Source organism: Delphinapterus leucas, unplaced genomic scaffold, assembly GCF_059928025.1.
Source record: "Delphinapterus leucas isolate spDelLeu-1000000601 "Yukka" unplaced genomic scaffold, BTC_Dleu_Yukka2 spDelLeu_asBTCV2_sq25, whole genome shotgun sequence".
Taxonomy (NCBI): domain Eukaryota; kingdom Metazoa; phylum Chordata; class Mammalia; order Artiodactyla; family Monodontidae; genus Delphinapterus; species Delphinapterus leucas.
The window spans coordinates 8,503,739-8,520,987 of record NW_028322234.1 but is presented as its reverse complement, the minus strand read 5'-3'; the positions used below and the strand labels follow the sequence as shown (position 1 = coordinate 8,520,987).

General features: G+C 58.2%; 2 protein-coding genes across 7 annotated transcripts; both read left to right on the top strand.

Annotated features, from left to right (window-relative positions):
- Positions 1-1,365: 1,365 nt before the first annotated feature.
- On the top strand, positions 1,366-10,791 carry GMIP (GEM interacting protein). 6 transcript variants are annotated; one of them, XM_089905341.1, is made up of 21 exons: positions 1,366-1,496; positions 2,420-2,558; positions 3,022-3,097; positions 3,209-3,266; positions 3,566-3,691; positions 3,783-3,847; positions 3,956-4,063; positions 4,508-4,588; positions 4,672-4,842; positions 4,932-5,069; positions 5,429-5,616; positions 5,844-5,950; positions 6,025-6,114; positions 6,433-6,510; positions 6,579-6,733; positions 6,955-7,143; positions 7,245-7,382; positions 7,485-7,681; positions 8,006-8,393; positions 9,782-9,848; positions 9,985-10,791. In XM_089905341.1, the coding sequence occupies exons 1-21, from the start codon at positions 1,478-1,480 to the stop codon at positions 10,356-10,358; spliced, it is 2,952 nt and encodes a 983-aa protein (XP_089761467.1). In that variant the 5' UTR covers positions 1,366-1,477; the 3' UTR covers positions 10,359-10,791. The 6 variants fall into 6 exon arrangements, with proteins under 6 accessions (XP_089761467.1, XP_022414285.2, XP_022414288.2 ...); XM_022558577.2 differs by having other exon boundaries at positions 5,429-5,640; XM_022558580.3 differs by having other exon boundaries at positions 1,367-1,496; positions 2,476-2,560.
- Positions 10,792-12,572: 1,781 nt separating this feature from the next.
- LPAR2 (lysophosphatidic acid receptor 2) lies at positions 12,573-17,017 on the top strand. The gene is made up of 2 exons (XM_022558699.3): positions 12,573-13,314; positions 14,011-17,017. The coding sequence occupies exons 1-2, from the start codon at positions 12,573-12,575 to the stop codon at positions 14,322-14,324; spliced, it is 1,056 nt and encodes a 351-aa protein (XP_022414407.1). The 3' UTR covers positions 14,325-17,017.
- The last annotated feature ends 232 nt before the right edge of the window (positions 17,018-17,249 follow it).

Below are 17,249 nucleotides of genomic sequence, written 5' to 3'. Positions count from 1 at the left end.
TCACATTTTGACACCTCAGGCACTGAAGGGAGTTTTGAGATCGATGCCATTTTTCCCTTTTCAATAATATGCAAAATACCAGCATGCCTTCCTCTCATAGTGTCAGATATGAGGAAGTTCAATCCAAATCATTACAAATACTGACTTGGGTCACACTCGGGATTCAGCACCACACAGGTCATAGCCAGGGTCTGACCTGCAACCTGGCTCTCATACTGTTACTGTCCTTCCTTTCAAAAGGTGCTCGCTCACTACCGCTCAGGAACTGTGCAATAGACAGCATGAAAGCTAAGAGCCACAGTCAGAGATTTCTTGCCTTCTTGACAGCCAAAAACTAGAAAAACTATTTCCTGTCAGAAATTACAGAGTGTGGGGTGTGAGCGCATTTTTATAACTTTGGCAAGCTGCATGTGACGACCTCAGGCCAGGGAACCCAGGCCCGGGCTTCTGGACGACTTCCTCCTCCCCACCGATGTTCAGTGAGGAGCTCTCTACCCTTTCCTGCCCTTGCCCCTTGGTCATCCTCAGCAGCCCACCCCTGCCTGGCTTCCCATCAGGAGGAGTGTGGCCCACAGCCCAAGGAAGGCCCTGGGAGCCGAAGTGGGAAAAGGGCTGGGACCAGCTGTGAGCATCAGGTGGGCCCCGAACACTGGCCAAGGTTTCTGGAGGGGCGCGGGTGCCAGGCCCCATCCAGCAGAAGGGCTGCTGGGGTCACATGGAATCCTTGAGACAATTTGAGGCAACAAGAAGGGGAGCACTCTGGACTTGTGATTTGCTGGGGATGATTCTTGCCGGGGCTCAGGGCGAGGGTCTCTGTGTCCTCCATGACTGAGAGAAGTGCTAAGGGCGCTCCGGCTCTGCTGTAACTGGGTCTTCAAGAACCTGATCCAGCACTGAGCATTACTGGGTGTCCCCCAGTTGTATCTCCAGCCCCAGCGTTGTTAGGGGACTTCAGTTTCAACTGGAATCAGGCAGGACATCACACCTCCAGCCAGGGGGCTCCCATTGCCCCAGCCAGGTTGGGATGAGCTCAGAGGTCCAAGAGACCCCTGGGCAGGGGCATCATTGGGTCGTAGAACGTGAAAGGTTTGGGACAGGCTCCTCAGGCCAGGCAGACTCTGTGGACTCACTGCAAGGGGAGTGTGCTGGGGTTTGGGGACCCCGCAAAGATATGGGGAGGGAACCCTGGCCGGGATGGAGTCATTTCCGCAGGTCACTCAGGAGGTCCTGGCTCAGCCGCATATCCAGCTGCTCGGGCAGGGGGCGTGGTCCGCGCTCCCCTGCCTAGAGGGTGCGGCCGACCAGCAGAGGCGTGGCTGGGGGCGGGGCCTCCTCGGGGCGGGGCCTCCGCGAGGCGGGGCGACGAGGAACCCGGGCAGCGGCGGCCGCAGCAGGAAATCGGGGCTGGGCCCCGCTGGCGCCGGCGCACGATTCCATCCCAATCCCCGTCCCAGCCGAGCGATCCTAGGGCCGGACCATGGACTCAACAGAGCCGGGTAGGCAGTCCGGGATACGGGATCAGAGAGGGGCCTCCCCCGACAGTATCCTACTTCCTAAATCAATGAGGGGCCCCGCCTATCCCTCTCCGTCCAGAGAGCCGGGAGAGGAGTTCCTGAATGGGGAGGACACGGGCATGCTCCACTGTGGGAACCCCCAAGCTGAGGGGGACCCGGGACACCAGTCCCTGATCCCCCCTCCCCCTTTGGAGTCTTCACCCCGGATGCCTGGGGGAGGGGGCCCAGGAAGGGGAAGTGGCCGCTTCTGCTTCTGATATTTGTGATGGGGGCAGGGTGTCACGACCGCTGATGGAGAGGGCAACGCGGCAGGATCCCCACCCGGCTACTCCATTGCCCGGGGAGGGGGACATGCTGATCTGGGCTCCCTAGAAGTGGTGCCTGCGACAGAAATGTGGCAAGGTCCGACTTCGTTTCCGCCTGTCTTTGTGTCTCTGCTTTGCATATTGATTGTCATTTGGTCTTTATGCCTCTTGTGGTTTCAGGCTGGCTGTGTGTGTTTCTGTGGCAGGCCATGTGCCGTTCTGTCCCACGTGTATTTCCATCTGTCTGGGCTGAGGTCCATGTGGTTCCATTGTCAAGCCGGCTCTGTCCCGGGAGACAGTGTGGCTGTATCTAGGACCTCTGTTTTGTCGCTTTGCTTCTGGGCCAATGCATGTGTGGGTGTCTCTGCTCCTCTAAGCAGCTGTCTCTGTGTTGGGTTGTGCCTGAGTCCATCTGCCTGTCCCAAGTCGGGCCCCACCCAAGCCCACGCTCCCTCCATCCCAGCTCAGACACCCACGCCATCCTATACTCCCCATGGGAACAGAACTCTCTCTCTCTTCCCTTTCCCTCTCTCTCTCTCTCTCTCTCTCCCCCCCCCCACGCCCCCACCCTACCCCGATCCTCCAAACAACCTGCCAAAGTGCGGTGGGTGGAGGGAGGCTTCCATTGGCCCATGTGTGATACTCCCCTCCCCAAGGGCTACCCTCAGCTCCTGAGAGCAGGAAGAGATACAGTGATATCTTCCGGAGCCTGGACAACCTCGACATCTCACTTGGGAACGTGTGAGTCTGTGCCTGAGTAACCCCAAATTCCACCAGGACCCCCCAAATCCCTAACCATTTAGGTGCCTGAAACCCCATTAGGAACCTGCAACTTCTGGATCCTCAAAACACCTGAATATCCCAAAATTCAACCCCCCAAATCCACCTGAAATCCCCAAAGTGATCCTAGGGCCCCCACGTATCCTTCTTGTGACCCTTGTGACCCCTTAAAACACTTGAGAGCTTTATAATCCTACTCTGAACCCCAAAGTTACCTGGGATCCTTCAAATTCTATCTCAAGTCCCATAAAAAAAAGCTTACCTACTTTCCCCTCTAAAGCCCCATCCCTCAGGACTCCTAGATACAATAGACGTCACAGAGGTGATACCTAGGACCATCCCCAAACTGCCTTGGGGCCCCCAGCACCCCTAGGTGGGACAGACTGGGTGGAGGGTGGCATCCTGACACCCTTACCTCCCAGGACCCTTGAGATGCTGGCTGGAGACCCTGTGCTTTCAGGAGACCCAGAACCTGACAAGACCCCCACAGCCACTTTGGTGAGGGATGGGACCAAGGGGACAGGGAGGAGGGGACCTTGGAGGAAGGGGTCTGAGGAAGGTGGAGCCCCTGCCCTGCTTGTTCCTGAATGCTGTCTCCCTCCCCCTCAGGCGAGTGAAACCAACCGTTGGAGTGGTCCCTCCCCAGAGGATCCTGCACCCCTTACAGGTAGGGGGGCTTTGAGGCCAAGCGAGGTGGGGGAGGGGCAGAAAGGAGTCCTTCCATCGTCAACTGCCTATTCCACGCGCCAGGGACACGGCAGTGCACACAACAGATCTGAACCCCTGTACTCAGGGAGCCCCCAGTCGGAGTGGAGAATCAGTGTAAAACAACCTGGACAAATGAAAACAAGGGGGTGTTTGGGGAAGCCATAGGGTGTAGAACAGGGTCCACTGGTCTGGTTTGAGGGCTCAGGGAAGGCTTCCATGGGAGGGTTCAGAGGTCAGAGGTCCAACCGTCTGCCCCAGGGGAGGAACTGGACTTGCGGCTCATTCGGACCAAGGGGGGTGTGGATGCAGCCCTGGAGTATGCTAAGACCTGGAGCCGCTACGCCAAGGAGCTGCTGGCCTGGACTGAGAAGAGAGCCAGCCATGGTGAGGGCCCCTTCTACCGGGTCCCAGGCCCTGCCCAGACCCTGCAGTGCTCACACCCTGCCTGACTCAGACCCCTGCTGTCTGCCCCCAGAGCTGGAGTTTGCCAAAAACATCATGAAGATTGCTGAGGCGGGAAAGGTGTCCATCCACCAGCAGGTAGCCATGAGCACCCCCCCCCCAGAGCCCAGTCTCTCCAGAACCCCAGCCAGATACCCCTAGATCCTCAGCATCCTCCAACACCAGACGGCCTCTCCCCACCCTCAGAGCCACATGCCACTGCAGTACATCTACACCCTGTTTCTGGAGCACGACCTCAGCCTGGGAGCCCTGGCCATGGAGACAGTGGCCCAGCAGAAAAGAGACTACTACCAGGTGAGGGGGCCCTTCATGCATTATTCCCTCCACAACCACCTGGAGGAAGGCACCGTTACCATCAGTACCATTTGCTGGTGAGGAAGCTGAGACCCGGGGATGCTGAGGAACTTGCCCAAGGTTACCCAGCAGAGATTCGAACAAGGCTCCCTGTGCTATTGCGAAACCGTGCTTTTGTTCTTCTGCGGGCCACGGGGCGAGGTGCCAAGTGTGCCCAGGAAGAGGGCCTTGGCATCTTTGGGTCTAGGCACAAAGGATGGAGGTGACCACTGAGACTTTCTGGAGACACTGGGCTAGGGGAGGGCAGAGGTCTTCTGGGTGAGAAGACCCAGGAGAGAGAGTGCAGACCCAGAAAAGGGTCCAAAGGATGAAAGACATGTGGCCCCAGTGAATGCAATGATCGAGTAGCCCTGAGGCAGCATCCCCATTCCCCATCCTTCCCAGCCCCTGGCTGCCAAACGGACTGAGATTGAGAAGTGGCGGAAGGAGTTTAAAGAGCAGTGGATGAAAGAGCAGAAGCGGATGGTAAGGTCTAGGGTGGGGGGCTGGGGAAGCGGACTGGGGAAGCAGATGAAGAAGCAGTGACCGCGTCCCTCCTCCGCCCACAGAACGAGGCAGTACAAGCACTGCGGCGGGCCCAGCTCCAGTATGTGCAGCGCAGCGAGGACCTGCGGGTGCGCTCCCAGGCGTCCCCCGAAGACCCGGCCCCCCAGGCCCAGCCGGGACCCAACAAGCAGCAGGAGCGGCGGCGGCGCTCGCGAGAGGAGGCCCAGACCAAGGTGGGGATTCGGCCCCGTGCCCCCCTGTGCTTCGGCACCCCCGGTCCCACTATCTGTCCCACACACACTCCCTGCCTTGGTCTCTCCAGGCGCAGGAGGCCGAGGCGCTGTACCAGGCCTGCGTCCGCGAGGCCAATGCGCGGCAGCAGGACCTGGAGGCCGCCAAGCAGCGGATCGTATCACACGTGCGCAAACTGGTGCTGCAGGGGGACGAAGTGCTGAGGCGGGTGAGACCCTAACCCGACGGCTGCCCACCACACTCATTCGCCCCGGCTGGGCGCCTCCTGCCCCTAAACCACCTCCAGAGCACCAGGACCTGCTCCCTCTTGCTGGACAGCCAGTTCCGGCCCCCCAGACCCTGACTGCACTTCCCCCTCGGCCCCCTCCCAGGGGGTCCTACACCCAAGATGACCCACCCTGGTTCTGACCACACCCCCAACCCCAGCTGCGCGCTCCTGTCCCTAAGCCGCCTCCCACTGCCCGGCCCCGCCCCCAAGCCTGGACCGAGCTGGTATCTCTCAGGGTCAGGCCATGCCCCAGGCTCCCAGGCCCAGCCCCTCTCTCACCTGAGGCCTCCGCCCCACAGGTGACCCTGGGATTGTTCGGGCTGCGAGGGGCTCAGGCAGAACGCGGCCCCCGCGCCTTCGCCGCTCTGGCCGAGTGCTGCGCGCCCTTTGAGCCGGGCCAGCGATACCAGGAGTTCGTGAGGGCGCTGCGGCCCGACGCCCCACCGCCCCTGCCACCAGCCTTCTCTTTCCAGGAGTTCACGCACGGGTGGGTCCCCAGGAGCGGGGTCAGGTAGGAGCCAAGCAGGTGGGTGGGGTTGTCCCAGTCGTGGGAGAGTTGGGAATTTGGGGCTACTGCACTGGGGGCCACGATGCTCATGGCCATAAGGGCTTGCAGACCCAAGTACTTGGAGTTGGGGCCTAAACGGGATGCCAGGGTGATGTCATCCCAGGCAAGTTTCCTGGTTATCAGAGCCCTCAAACCTCTCCTTTCAGTTCCCCTCTGGACACAAGAAAGAAGCTCTCTGGAGCCCCACCTCCACCGCTGGATGAGAGTGCAGCTGAGCCAGGCCCTTGGGAGGACACTGGCACAGGCTGGCAGGGTGAGTGCCGTGAAGGGCAGGCAGGAGTGGTGCTGGGGCAGGAGGCCATACCTAACTGACCTGTCCCCTCCTAGGAACTCTGGGCCCCACTCTGGCCAGTGATGTGGACAGCATGGGTGGTGGCAGCGAGTCTCGGTCCCAGGACTCTCCCACTTCCAGCCCAGGTGGGACCATCCTCCAGCCCCTGGCCAGGCTCTGACCCTCAATCTCAAACCCCTTCTTTGACCTCTGACCTACCCTGCAACCCTGACCTATTTTCTCAACCTCTGACCCATTCTCTTGATCCAACTTCTGAACTACCCCCCAGGTTCTTCAACCCCTAACTCCTGACCTGTCTGACCCACCCCCTCCTGACCTCTGACCCTTTCCCCAAGGGCATCTGTGGGTGGTTTTGGAAGGCCAAAAACCAGGAATGTTTCCTTAGCCTTGGAGCCTCCCCATGACCTCTGTGACCCCCAACCTCTGTAACCCTCTGACTCCAGGCTCTGGCACGAGGCGGCTGGTGAAGGTCTCGTCCACAGGCACCGAATCTTCAGATGACTTGGAGGAGCGAGACCCTGGTGAGGCTGGAAGCAGGTAGGGGTGGGGTGGGGGTGGACTAGGCACTCCTGACCCTGTCTCCCTGCAGACCTGGGAGATGGGCTGGAGAACGGGCCAGGCACCCCGTTCAAGAAGTGGACACTGTCCAACGCGGCCCAGACCCACCGGCTGCGGCGGCTGCGGGGCCCAGCCAAGTGCCGAGAGTGCGAGGCTTTCATGGTCAGCGGAACTGAGTGCGAGGAGGTGTGGCCTGAGCCGATGACCTAATGACCTCTGCTGAACCCCAGTGACCTCTCTGACCCCAGGCATCTCTCTGACCTGAGATCCCTAAGACCTTCCCACCCCTGGGACCTGCCCTGATCTGATGATCTCCTATGAGCCCCCTGCTCCCTGAGGATCCCTGTGACCTTCTCTTCCCCCACTGACCCCCAATGACCTCCCTGACCCTGTGACCTCTCCCTCAGTGCTTTCTGACCTGCCACAAGCGCTGCCTGGAGACTCTACTGATCCTTTGTGGACATAAGCGGCTCCCAGCCCGGACCCCCCTCTTTGGGGTCAACTTCCTGCAACTGCCCAGGGACTTCCCAGAGGAGGTGCCCCTTGTGATCACCAGGTGCACCACCGAGATAGAACAGCGCGCCCTGAGTGTGCAGGTGCCACCTTGACCCTTGACCACCCCCAAGAGTGAGTGACCCAGCCCTCTCAATGGCCAGATTGCAAGCCAGCTGTCCAACTTCCCACCCCTGCCCTTCAGGGCATTTATAGGGTCAGCGGGTCCCGGGTCCGCGTGGAACGGCTGTGCCAGGCTTTTGAGAACGGCCGAGCATTGGTTGACCTGTCAGGGAACTCGCCTCACGATGTCTCGAGTGTTCTCAAGCGATTCCTCCAGGAGGTGGGTGCTTAGCAGCTCAGGAGTCAGAGGCCGGGTGGGCTCAGACTGAGGACCCTCTGTAGCCCACCCACACCCATGTCCCCCCTGCCATTCCACCCCCAGCTCACTGACCCCGTGGTCCCCTTCCACCTCTACGACGCCTTCATCTCTCTGGCTAAGACCCTGCATGCAGACCCTGGGCACGACCCTGGGACCCCCAGCCCCAGCCCTGAGGTTATCCGCTCGCTGAAGAACCTCTTGGTGCAGCTGCCTGACTCTAACTACAACACCCTGCGGCACCTGGTGGCCCATCTATTCAGGTGTGCACTGTCCTTGACCTTGACACATGACTTCTGACCTGAGGCACGGATCCAGGACTCCTTCCTTGGACATGTGACCACTGACCCCTGACCTCTGACCTTTGAATGTGTTTTCTGAGCTCTGAAACTTAATACATGACTCCTGACTTTGGATGCTGACCCCTGACCCCCATTGCCAGGCATGTGGCTGCTGGTCGTACACAATGACTGGGACCACTTACCCAGGACTTGGGCAAGCTGCCACTAGCCTGGCTTGCAGATCCTACCCGATGACCAATAACCATAGCCTCTGTGCCCTGACCCTTCTCCTCACACTGTCCCCAGGGTGGCTGCACAGTATGAGGAGAACAAGATGTCTGCCAACAACCTGGGCATTGTGTTTGGGCCGACACTGTTGCGGCTGCCGGACGGTCCAGGGGTAGCCAGCGCCGGCCCCGTCACCTGCCTGCTAGACTCCGTGCACCAGGCCCAGCTCATCGAGTTCCTCATTGTACACTATGAGCAGATCTTCGGGATTGATGACCTCTTCCTGGCCACTGAGCCCCTGCCCCGAGACCCCAGCCCACCCCCTACGACCCTCCCAACCAGCCCCCAGCCACCATACTCACAACCTGCCCTGGACACCCTGCCCATATCCCTAGCCTCGGACCCCAACCCAGACACCATGCCCCTTAGTGCCCTGGAGAAGCATCCCGAGACCACGCCCACAGAGGTAAGGAACCTGCTGGGCCCACAGACATGGGGAGAGCCTTCTCTCCATTTAATTCTCTCTCTCTCCTGTCTTCCTTCCTTCCTTTCCCTTGAAATTTTTCTATTTCATTCCCTTTCTCCTTTCCTTATTTACCCTGCACTCATTCTGAAAGGAAAGGTAAGGAATGGAGTGGTGGGAAATAATGGAGTAACAACAGGGTAGAGCCTTGCAGAGATACTAACATGAGTACCATTCATTCCTTCAACAGAATATTTATTGAACACCTACTATGTGCCAAGCGTTGCTCTAGGCATTGTTCTAGGCATCAGTTAGCAAAATATTCAAAGACTCCATCCTCTTGGTTGCCTACCTTCTAGTGGGAAAGAAACCAACAATAAACAAGAAATATGATATAAAGTCAGTTATACAGGATGTTACAAGGTGATGAATACTATAGAAAAAAGAAAGGGTAGGGTAAAGTAGGGGACATCAAGGGCACCAAGGGATGTCAAGGGACATCAAGGTGAGAGGTGGTGGGCAGTTTGTAGCAGTAAATAGGATGTTGTGAGTGGGTCTCATGGAGAAGATGGGTTTGAGCAAAGACTGGAAGGATGTGAGGGGGGAGTAAGCCAGGTGGAGATCAGGGGAAGGGTGTTCCAGGCAAAGGGAACAGCCAGTACAAAGGCCCTGAGGTGGGACCATGCCTGGTGTATTCAGGGCACAGCCCCATGCTGTAATGAATGAGTGAGGGGAAGGTGGAAGGAAGTGAGGCCAAAGAGGGCTGTGCAAGCCTCCATAGACTGCACGCCTACAATGCAGGGGTGCTTGCATAGTAATTGCCCTAAGAGGTAAATACTGTTAATGAAAACCATTTACAGATGAGACTCTTAGGGGAGGCTTTCTGACCCTCAGATCCTGATACACTTACCATTCCCGAGAGCTAGGATCTCCCCTGCAGCACCCCAGAGCTGGGAAAGCTGCTGCTGGTGAGGTGTGGGACTCTGAGAACTGGAATACCTCAGAAAGTGCTCCGGACACAGAGAAAGAATTCCAACTGCTATTAGCATTTAGCGAAAGGATGAACTAAAAGATATTCAGATAAGCTAAAAAGCAGGCCTGAAATTGCAGAAAGTAGAGCAGGATGAAGACCGGTAGTTCATCCATTCCTAATGCAGAGAAGGCTGTCACTTTCCGGGCTGGTCCTCTGTTGAACAAAGGCATTCCTGCCCTCACAGAGCCCACAGTTGAGATTAATGACACTGCTCTTCACAGGAGGACAAGCAGTACACTCTCAAGGGCATCATCTCTCCCCAGATACCAGAACTGCAAGGGAACTTTTGCATGTCTACGAGTCTCAAAGAACTGGCATTTTATTGCTGGAGGTCTCATTCTTGGGTTTCTTCTTGCAGATTCCAACTCTGCAGAGGGACCAGGAAGAGGAAGTAACCAAAGACACCAAAAATGAGGGAGAGGAAGGTGAGTGTGTTGTGGGGTAGCCCAGGGGTTCTGGGGTTGCCCCTGCCTTGGGGTAGCTTGGCTGAGTGATGACAATGGGGGAGGGGTGTATCCAGAGGACTTAGGGGTGCTCAGCATTGACCACCCTATCCCACAGTGTCCAGCCAAGGCCCTGAGGACTCACCCCTGGGGACACAGTCCCGTGGCCACTTCAGCCGCCAGCCAGTGAAGTATCCCCGGGGGGGTGTACGGCCTGTCACCCACCAGCTGTCCTGCTTGGCCCTGGTGGCTTCCAAATTGTGCGAGGAGACCCCTGTCACATCAGTGCCCCAAGGAAGCTTGCGGAGGCCAAGACCCGGCCCTGCCGCCACCTCCCGTGAGGGCAGCCCTCTGCGCCGCACCCCACTGCCCAAGCATTTTGAGATCACGCAGGAGACGGCCCGGCTACTCTCCAAGCTGCACAACGAGTCTGTGCCCAAGGCCACCTGCTGCCCAGGCACCCAGCCTGAGGAAGCTGAGGACCATTTCTGACTATCCCAGCACTCTGACCAAGAAGCCCAGGACTGAGAAGATGGGCCCAACATCCCAGGAGTTCAATGTTGGGGTGTCTGCAGAGTTCCTATGGGGAAAGACTACATGGCCTAGGGGAGAACTAAAACCCTTCAGCAGCAATGTACCAGGATCCCCCCCGCACTAGACACAGGTCAATGTCAAGCGACAGGGCCACTCAGGTTCAGAGGTCACTCAGGGTTAATAATACAGATCATGGGGTCCTTGAGGTCCACCCTAGTCTCTGACCCCTAGGATAGGGGTGCTTTTTGCTACTTTGGTTGTTGCCACTCCCCCATCTCTGTCTGCCTCCTTAGCTGATCCCAAGTGACCAGATATTGGAGGGTGTGGGCAACCCAGACTCAACATCCTGCCTGGGGTCTGGTGGCCTCTGAATAAACTGTGTCCTTTATAACCTTGAGTGTCTTTCTTTGCCAGGGAAGGGTGACAGGGGAGAGGTCGGTGAGGCAGCATCTTTTCGCCCCATTTTACCGACCAGGGAAACCAAAGCCCCCTTTCTTTCATCTCAGAACACCCCGAGCACCTACATGCAGTAGAGGCTGGGCCTGGGCACCTGGCTGAGTCACACCGGGCCGGCCCTCCCGGAGCTCAGCGTGCGATCCGGTCCTGCACAATCAAACAAACATAACTAAGTGCAGATAGCCGAGACAATGGGGCTGTGTGCTCTGGGCCGTGGGAGTCCAGGGCCGCCACAGGCGTGGGCCGGGCAGGGAACAGCGCTGCCGGGGGCTGGATTTCGAGAAACCTGAGTGCGGCCGGAGAGTCAGCTGGGGCCAGAGAGGTCTGCGGGTCAAGGGAGGCTGCGTCGCGCGGTAGCTCTAAGCCGGCGAAGCCAAGGAGGGGCTGGGGTCGCGGCGGTGGGAGCCGGGTCGGATCAGGGCGTGGCTTAGAACTCGGCGACGGATTGGACACGAGGGAGCGGGCGGGGTGGGGCCGGGACAGGGGCGCAGACCCTGAGACCACCCGGAGGTGGGCCCGGGCGGCGCCAGGTCACGGCGGGAAATCTCGGGCAGCGAGTGACTCAGCCCCGCGAAGGCCCAAAACTGCGGGCGCGTGAGGTGTGCGGGGACTCGGGGTGGGGGTCCCGCGCCGGAAGTGGAGAGGGGCGACCGAGGAGACGCGAGGCGGAGAGGAAAGAGGGGAGCTGCGGTTCCGGGCGACCCTGTCCCCGCCGCGGCAGCGGAAGAGAGGCTCCTCCAGGTGGTGGGGACCGGGCGGGGCGGGGCGCTGCGGCGGGGGCGGGGCGGGGCGGCGGGACCCCGCCTCCAGTCCTCTCTTGGCCGCTCCCGCCAGGCGCACCCAGACGCTCTTCTGCTCCAGCCCTCGTCCCCCGGTCATGGGTCTCGGGCGCGAGGCCACCCTGTCTGCGGCGTGACGGGCGGCTCAGGTGAGACCCGCGAGGACGGGGGAGGGTGGGCGCGGGGCCTGGGGAGGGCGCGGCACGTGCTGCGGGGCCCGGGCGCCGCCCCCTCCTCTCCTACCTCCTCCTCTTCCTCCCCTAGCCTGGGGGCCCCCAGAGGCCCGGCCTGCTGCCGCCTTCCTGACCGCCCCTTTTGTCCCACTCGAAACGGCCCGATCCCCCGCCTGCTTCGGGAGCGCTCGCGCCCAGAGCCCGCCGCCCAACTTGTGGGGCTGCCTCACTGCCCCCAATCTGATTGCCCGAGTCACTTCCACGTCCCAGCACCGACCTCCTGCAAGGTCCTAGCAGTGGCCCCACCCTGCGCACACACGCCCCATGGGCTCCGCTCCCTGCACTGACCCCAACACCAAACTGACCCTCCCTTGCCTGCTTTCACAGCCCACACCTCTTTGACCTGCCCTAACCGACCCCCCCGCCACACACACACACAGATTGGTCCCAGGTTGGCACCGCGTGGGCAAATGAGTTTTGTTTTGATTCTTTAGGTTAAAAACAAAACCACCCAGTCGTTTGATTTGGGAGATACCCTTCTAAGAGTCTTATTAGTAATTAAGCAACAACTTCCCCACCCCACCCCCGAACTCACAGACTTGCTTTTCCAGGTCACCCTGGCCCCTACCACTACCACTTTGCCCTCATGCATCTGAGTTTGAGACCCTTGCCCTTCCTGTCCTAATCCTCCCTCTGGCTGCTGCTCCCTTCTCTGTCCTTCCAACAAGGACCTTCTGTACTGACCTTTCCCTCTGTGCCCCCAGATGGTCACCATGGGCCAGTGCTACTACAATGAGACCATCGGCTTCTTCTACAACAACAGCGGCAAGGAGCTCAGCTCCCACTGGCGGCCCAAAGATGTGGTTGTGGTGGCACTGGGGCTGACTGTCAGCGTGCTGGTGCTGCTGACCAACCTGCTGGTCATCGCGGCCATCGCCTCCAACCGTCGCTTCCACCAGCCCATTTACTACCTGCTTGGCAACCTGGCCGCAGCTGACCTCTTTGCCGGTGTAGCCTACCTCTTCCTCATGTTCCACACAGGCCCGCGCACAGCCCGGCTCTCACTTCAGGGCTGGTTCTTGCGGCAGGGCCTGTTGGACACGAGCCTGACGGCGTCCGTGGCCACACTCCTGGCCATCGCCGTGGAGCGGCACCGCAGTGTGATGGCCGTGCAGCTGCACAGCCGCCTGCCCCGAGGCCGGGTCATCATGCTCATCGTGGGCGTGTGGGTGGCCGCGCTGGGCCTGGGGCTGCTGCCCGCCCACTCCTGGCACTGCCTCTGCGCCCTGGACCGCTGCTCGCGCATGGCCCCCCTGCTCAGCCGCTCCTACCTGGCCGTCTGGGCCCTGTCCAGCCTGCTCGTCTTCCTGCTCATGGTGGCTGTCTACACTCGCATTTTCTTCTATGTGAGGCGGCGGGTGCAGCGCATGGCAGAGCATGTCAGCTGCCACCCCCACTACCGTGAAACCACGCTCAGCCTGGTCAAGACTGTTGTCATCATCCTGGGTGAGTGGCACCCTACTTCCCAACTCCTGCGAGACTGATAGAGCATGATGGGAGGGGATGATCTGGGTGGGGAATGTTCTCCAAGGAGGTGCCACCTGGGCAGAGGCAAGGCAAGAGTTCCAGGCAGAGGGAACAGAAGGTGACAGCCCCAAACAGGACCAGCCCAGTGTCTCCAAAGAGGGGAGAAGGCCCACGCGACTGGTCCGCAGGAAGAGAAGGTCAGCACGGCCTCAAAAGGCACAGACAGGAGTCATATTTTGTTCTCTGTTCCATGGGAAGCCCTTAAGAGTTCTTAGCCAGGAGTAATGAGGTCTGGCGGTTGAATGTAGAATGGTCTGAGCAGGGGAGGTGCACACACCACCCCCAAAAAACAAAGAGCAACTCTTCCTAATCATTCCTGTTCCGCCACCGAGTAATCGTTCGGTCCCACAGTGACCTTTCCCCCAAAGAACAAATCTCTATGTAGAAATGTCCAGGGTCCTGTCCACCGTGTACCAGTTAGGAAGGGCTTTCCTCTGGCAGACAATCAGAGAAAGGTTTCCCCTCTTAGCAGTTCTGCCCCATCATGCTACAAAGGCAGCAAGACAGGCAGCTCTTCCCTACAAACTGCACAGCTGTCGCCCAAGCTCTGGAGACTCCTCCAGTTCTGAGCCATTGCAACAGCTGGCGCTGCTCACATCAGGCTCCATCCCGCAGGGGCGTTTGTGGTCTGCTGGACACCGGGCCAGGTGGTGCTGCTTCTGGATGGTCTGGGCTGCAAGTCCTGCAACGTCCTGGCTGTGGAGAAATATTTCCTACTCTTAGCCGAGGCCAACTCGCTGGTCAACGCCGTGGTGTACTCATGCCGAGATGCTGAGATGCGCCGCACCTTCCGCCACCTCCTCTGCTGTCTGTGCCTTCGCCGGTCCACCCACAAGTCTGTTCGCTACACACCCTCCACCCAGACAGGCCCTAGCACTCGCATCATGCTTCCTGAGAATGGCCATTCCCTGATGGACTCCACCCTTTAGCTAACCTTGGACTTCAGCAGGGTACAGCAAATGCCAGAGCTCTGCCCCTGGCCACTTGTGGGTGCGCCCGGCTCTACCCAATCTGCGGGCCAGACTTAAAGGCAGACCCTCAGTCTGGCTTGGCATGAAACCACTGCCAGCCCTACCCAGGCAGACAACTGTGCCCATCTCAGGGCCTGTAGGTTGGGGTCATCTAAGCACCTGGGAGAGAGTTGAACGAGGTGCAGGAATCTGGCTCTTCAGTCATCTCAGGTTGCAGGGCTTTTTAACGGACACTTTTCTGTTTTTACTGCACATGCCTGGCAAGCCCTGTGGACTGGCTTCCTCGTCCACGGTGGCGTGGGTAATAAAGGTGGGAGAGATTAGGGCCCCCTCAGGCCACGCTGCCCAGTGCAACAGGGTAACAAGGATGGACCATGGGCGCCCCATCTGCCTGAGGCTGATTGTTTAGGGCCACAGACTGAGGAGTGCTGAGCGTGAGCTGGGAAAGGTTTATGGCCTCTGGCAGCCTCCAGTGGTCTTGCCTATCCCCACAAGAATTAAGGGGGTCTACAAGGAGGGGGTCTGTAAAGAGTAAACCTTTCCGCTCCGAGGTCTCCAAAGCCTTTTCTGTTGTCAGCTTATCTGTCTGTCCCTGTGTCCCAGAATTGTCCACCTCAGCTCAGGCTGAGCTGGGATCCTTCAACGTGGCATCTCCTGGGCCCTGTTCCCATTCCCCTTTGGTCTCTGCATGGCTGTTGCTCCGTCTCTCTTGTTGTTCCCTTTTGCCTCTGTCTCCTCCACCTCTTTCCCTGCCTTCATCTTGCCACCTGCCTCTCTGTCTCCATTCTCTGGAGCCCAGAGTAGTCTGTGGCCCGTGTGAGGCTTCTCTCACCTGCCTGCCCCCTTGTCTGAGTCCAGATTGTTAATAGTCAGGTGTGTCCATCCCACTGCCCACTCCATCACCTACGTGCACACCTGTGGGCTTGGGGTAGTGGGGTCCATGGACCAGAATGCAGGATTTTAGAGTTGCCATTTCTCAAGCTTCTCTGATGTGCCTGGCACACTGATAAGCGTTTTAGGTGCATTATTTAATCACCACCTGCATCTTGTGGCATAGGTATTATATATATTTTCATGTGAGGACAGTGGCTCAGAGAGATCGAAATTTGGCCCATGGTTACATAGTTTCAAAAGGGCACAGAGATACATCGAGGGACTAGAGAGACCCCTGAGGAAAGGACTTCGGATTTCCACAAAGTCCGGAGTTGGTCACAAGCTCAGCCTGGCTTTCCCCACTTCACCCTGTGGTCTCAGATGTGCCAGACCCATGATGAGTCCCCTCTCAGATACATAGAGGCACTGTGCTAGACATGGCGTAAACCAGGATCTGGATTCTCTCTGCTTACACACCTAGCCAGATTTTGAACCCAGGCCTCCCATCAGAGGCTGAATTCTTAAACTACTAAAGCATGCATTGCCAAAGAACCAAAAATGTGTAGATCCTTCTACATTAACTGGGGCTGAGTTTCCCTTTGGGAAAATTCTCCCTGCCCTACAACAGCTCTGTGAGGAGGCAAGAACGAACTGGGGTGCCAGGTACTTCTCCAGGGTCCAAGGTAGGCAGTGTGGCTCCTTGAGCCTGGGGCCTGAATCTCAGAAGTGATGACCTAGGCCAGCACCCAGCCACGTGGATGGGGACATAGTCCTTGTCTCCAGGGAGCTCTAGGCCTTTTGGACAAAAGTATCACTTTGGGTAAAGGCAGCCAGCCATTCCTATGGGGTGGGAACCCCTGATGGTCTCCAAAGGTAGCTCTGTTTCACCTGCTCTGAGCTGGCTGCTCTTGCATCAGCATCTTCCAGGTTCTAACCCACACTCTTCTGGTCTCCTTCGGGATCTTGTCCCATCAGTTTTTCCCTCTCTGTAGGTCTCTCCTCTCCACCAGGTGACTTAAGGTTTTTGTCTCAGATGGTCCCTGAAGCTCTCAACCCATCTCCCCACCACTGTTCTCTGAAGGATACCAAAGTTACCCACTACTTTTCAGACCTCCTGTGTGGTGCTGCACTAGTAGTGGCTGACCTTTTGTACAGGGTACCAGCTCTCCATGGTCCCCACATGTTCTAGTACTTCCTGTTACTGGGGCCAAGTGTCAGGTTTCCTTCATCAAGGAGCTTTCCAGGTTGTTCTTACACTAGCCTACATCATTCATTTCCATTCCCTTTGGAGTGCCCGAATCTAATCAGACCAGTTGGTGTTTGCATTTCCTCTCCAGCAGCAATGTGAAGAAGATGGGCCCTGTCCTGAAGGGTTCCCAGGAGGTTGAGGTCCCTTTATGAGCCTCGTCTGGGGTCTGTCCCCATTGCAAACAGGCTCTAGGAGGTCCCATGACTTTGGAGAAGTGATTTATGTCCGAGAATAAATCCTTTTCTCTCGCACAAGAACCCTCTGATGCCAGGAGTCCTAGCAGCTAGAAACAAAGGCCTGTGAAGATTCGCTCTGATTTGGGGGTGCATCACAGAGTAGGTCCTCAGAAAGCATCCTTCACGTGCTAGCGGAATGCTGTAAAGCAAAAGAATGAATAAAGCAAGGTCACTCTTAATAAGCTGGACCTTGAAAGGTGAATAGAAGTGATTTCTGCAACTGAGAAAATCACTCAGTTTTGACCTTCCAACCACCATCACCACACGTACCTGTACCCCCTATGGAATATTAGAGGTGGGGGGAGGGGGAACTGGGAGGCCGGGAGCCCAAGTGACCCACCTGCTGGCACTGAGGCTGAGGGGAGCAGGGGTCTGGGGCTCCGGGCTTCTGGAGATGAATGGGGGTAGGGGTGTTGATGGGGTTCTGAGAGGCTAGGGAGGGTCTGAGAAGCAAGGGGTGGCTTGGAGGAAGAGTGCAGTGCTCTGAGAAGTTAAGACTCTGAGATGTGTAGGTCCCCGAGGAGT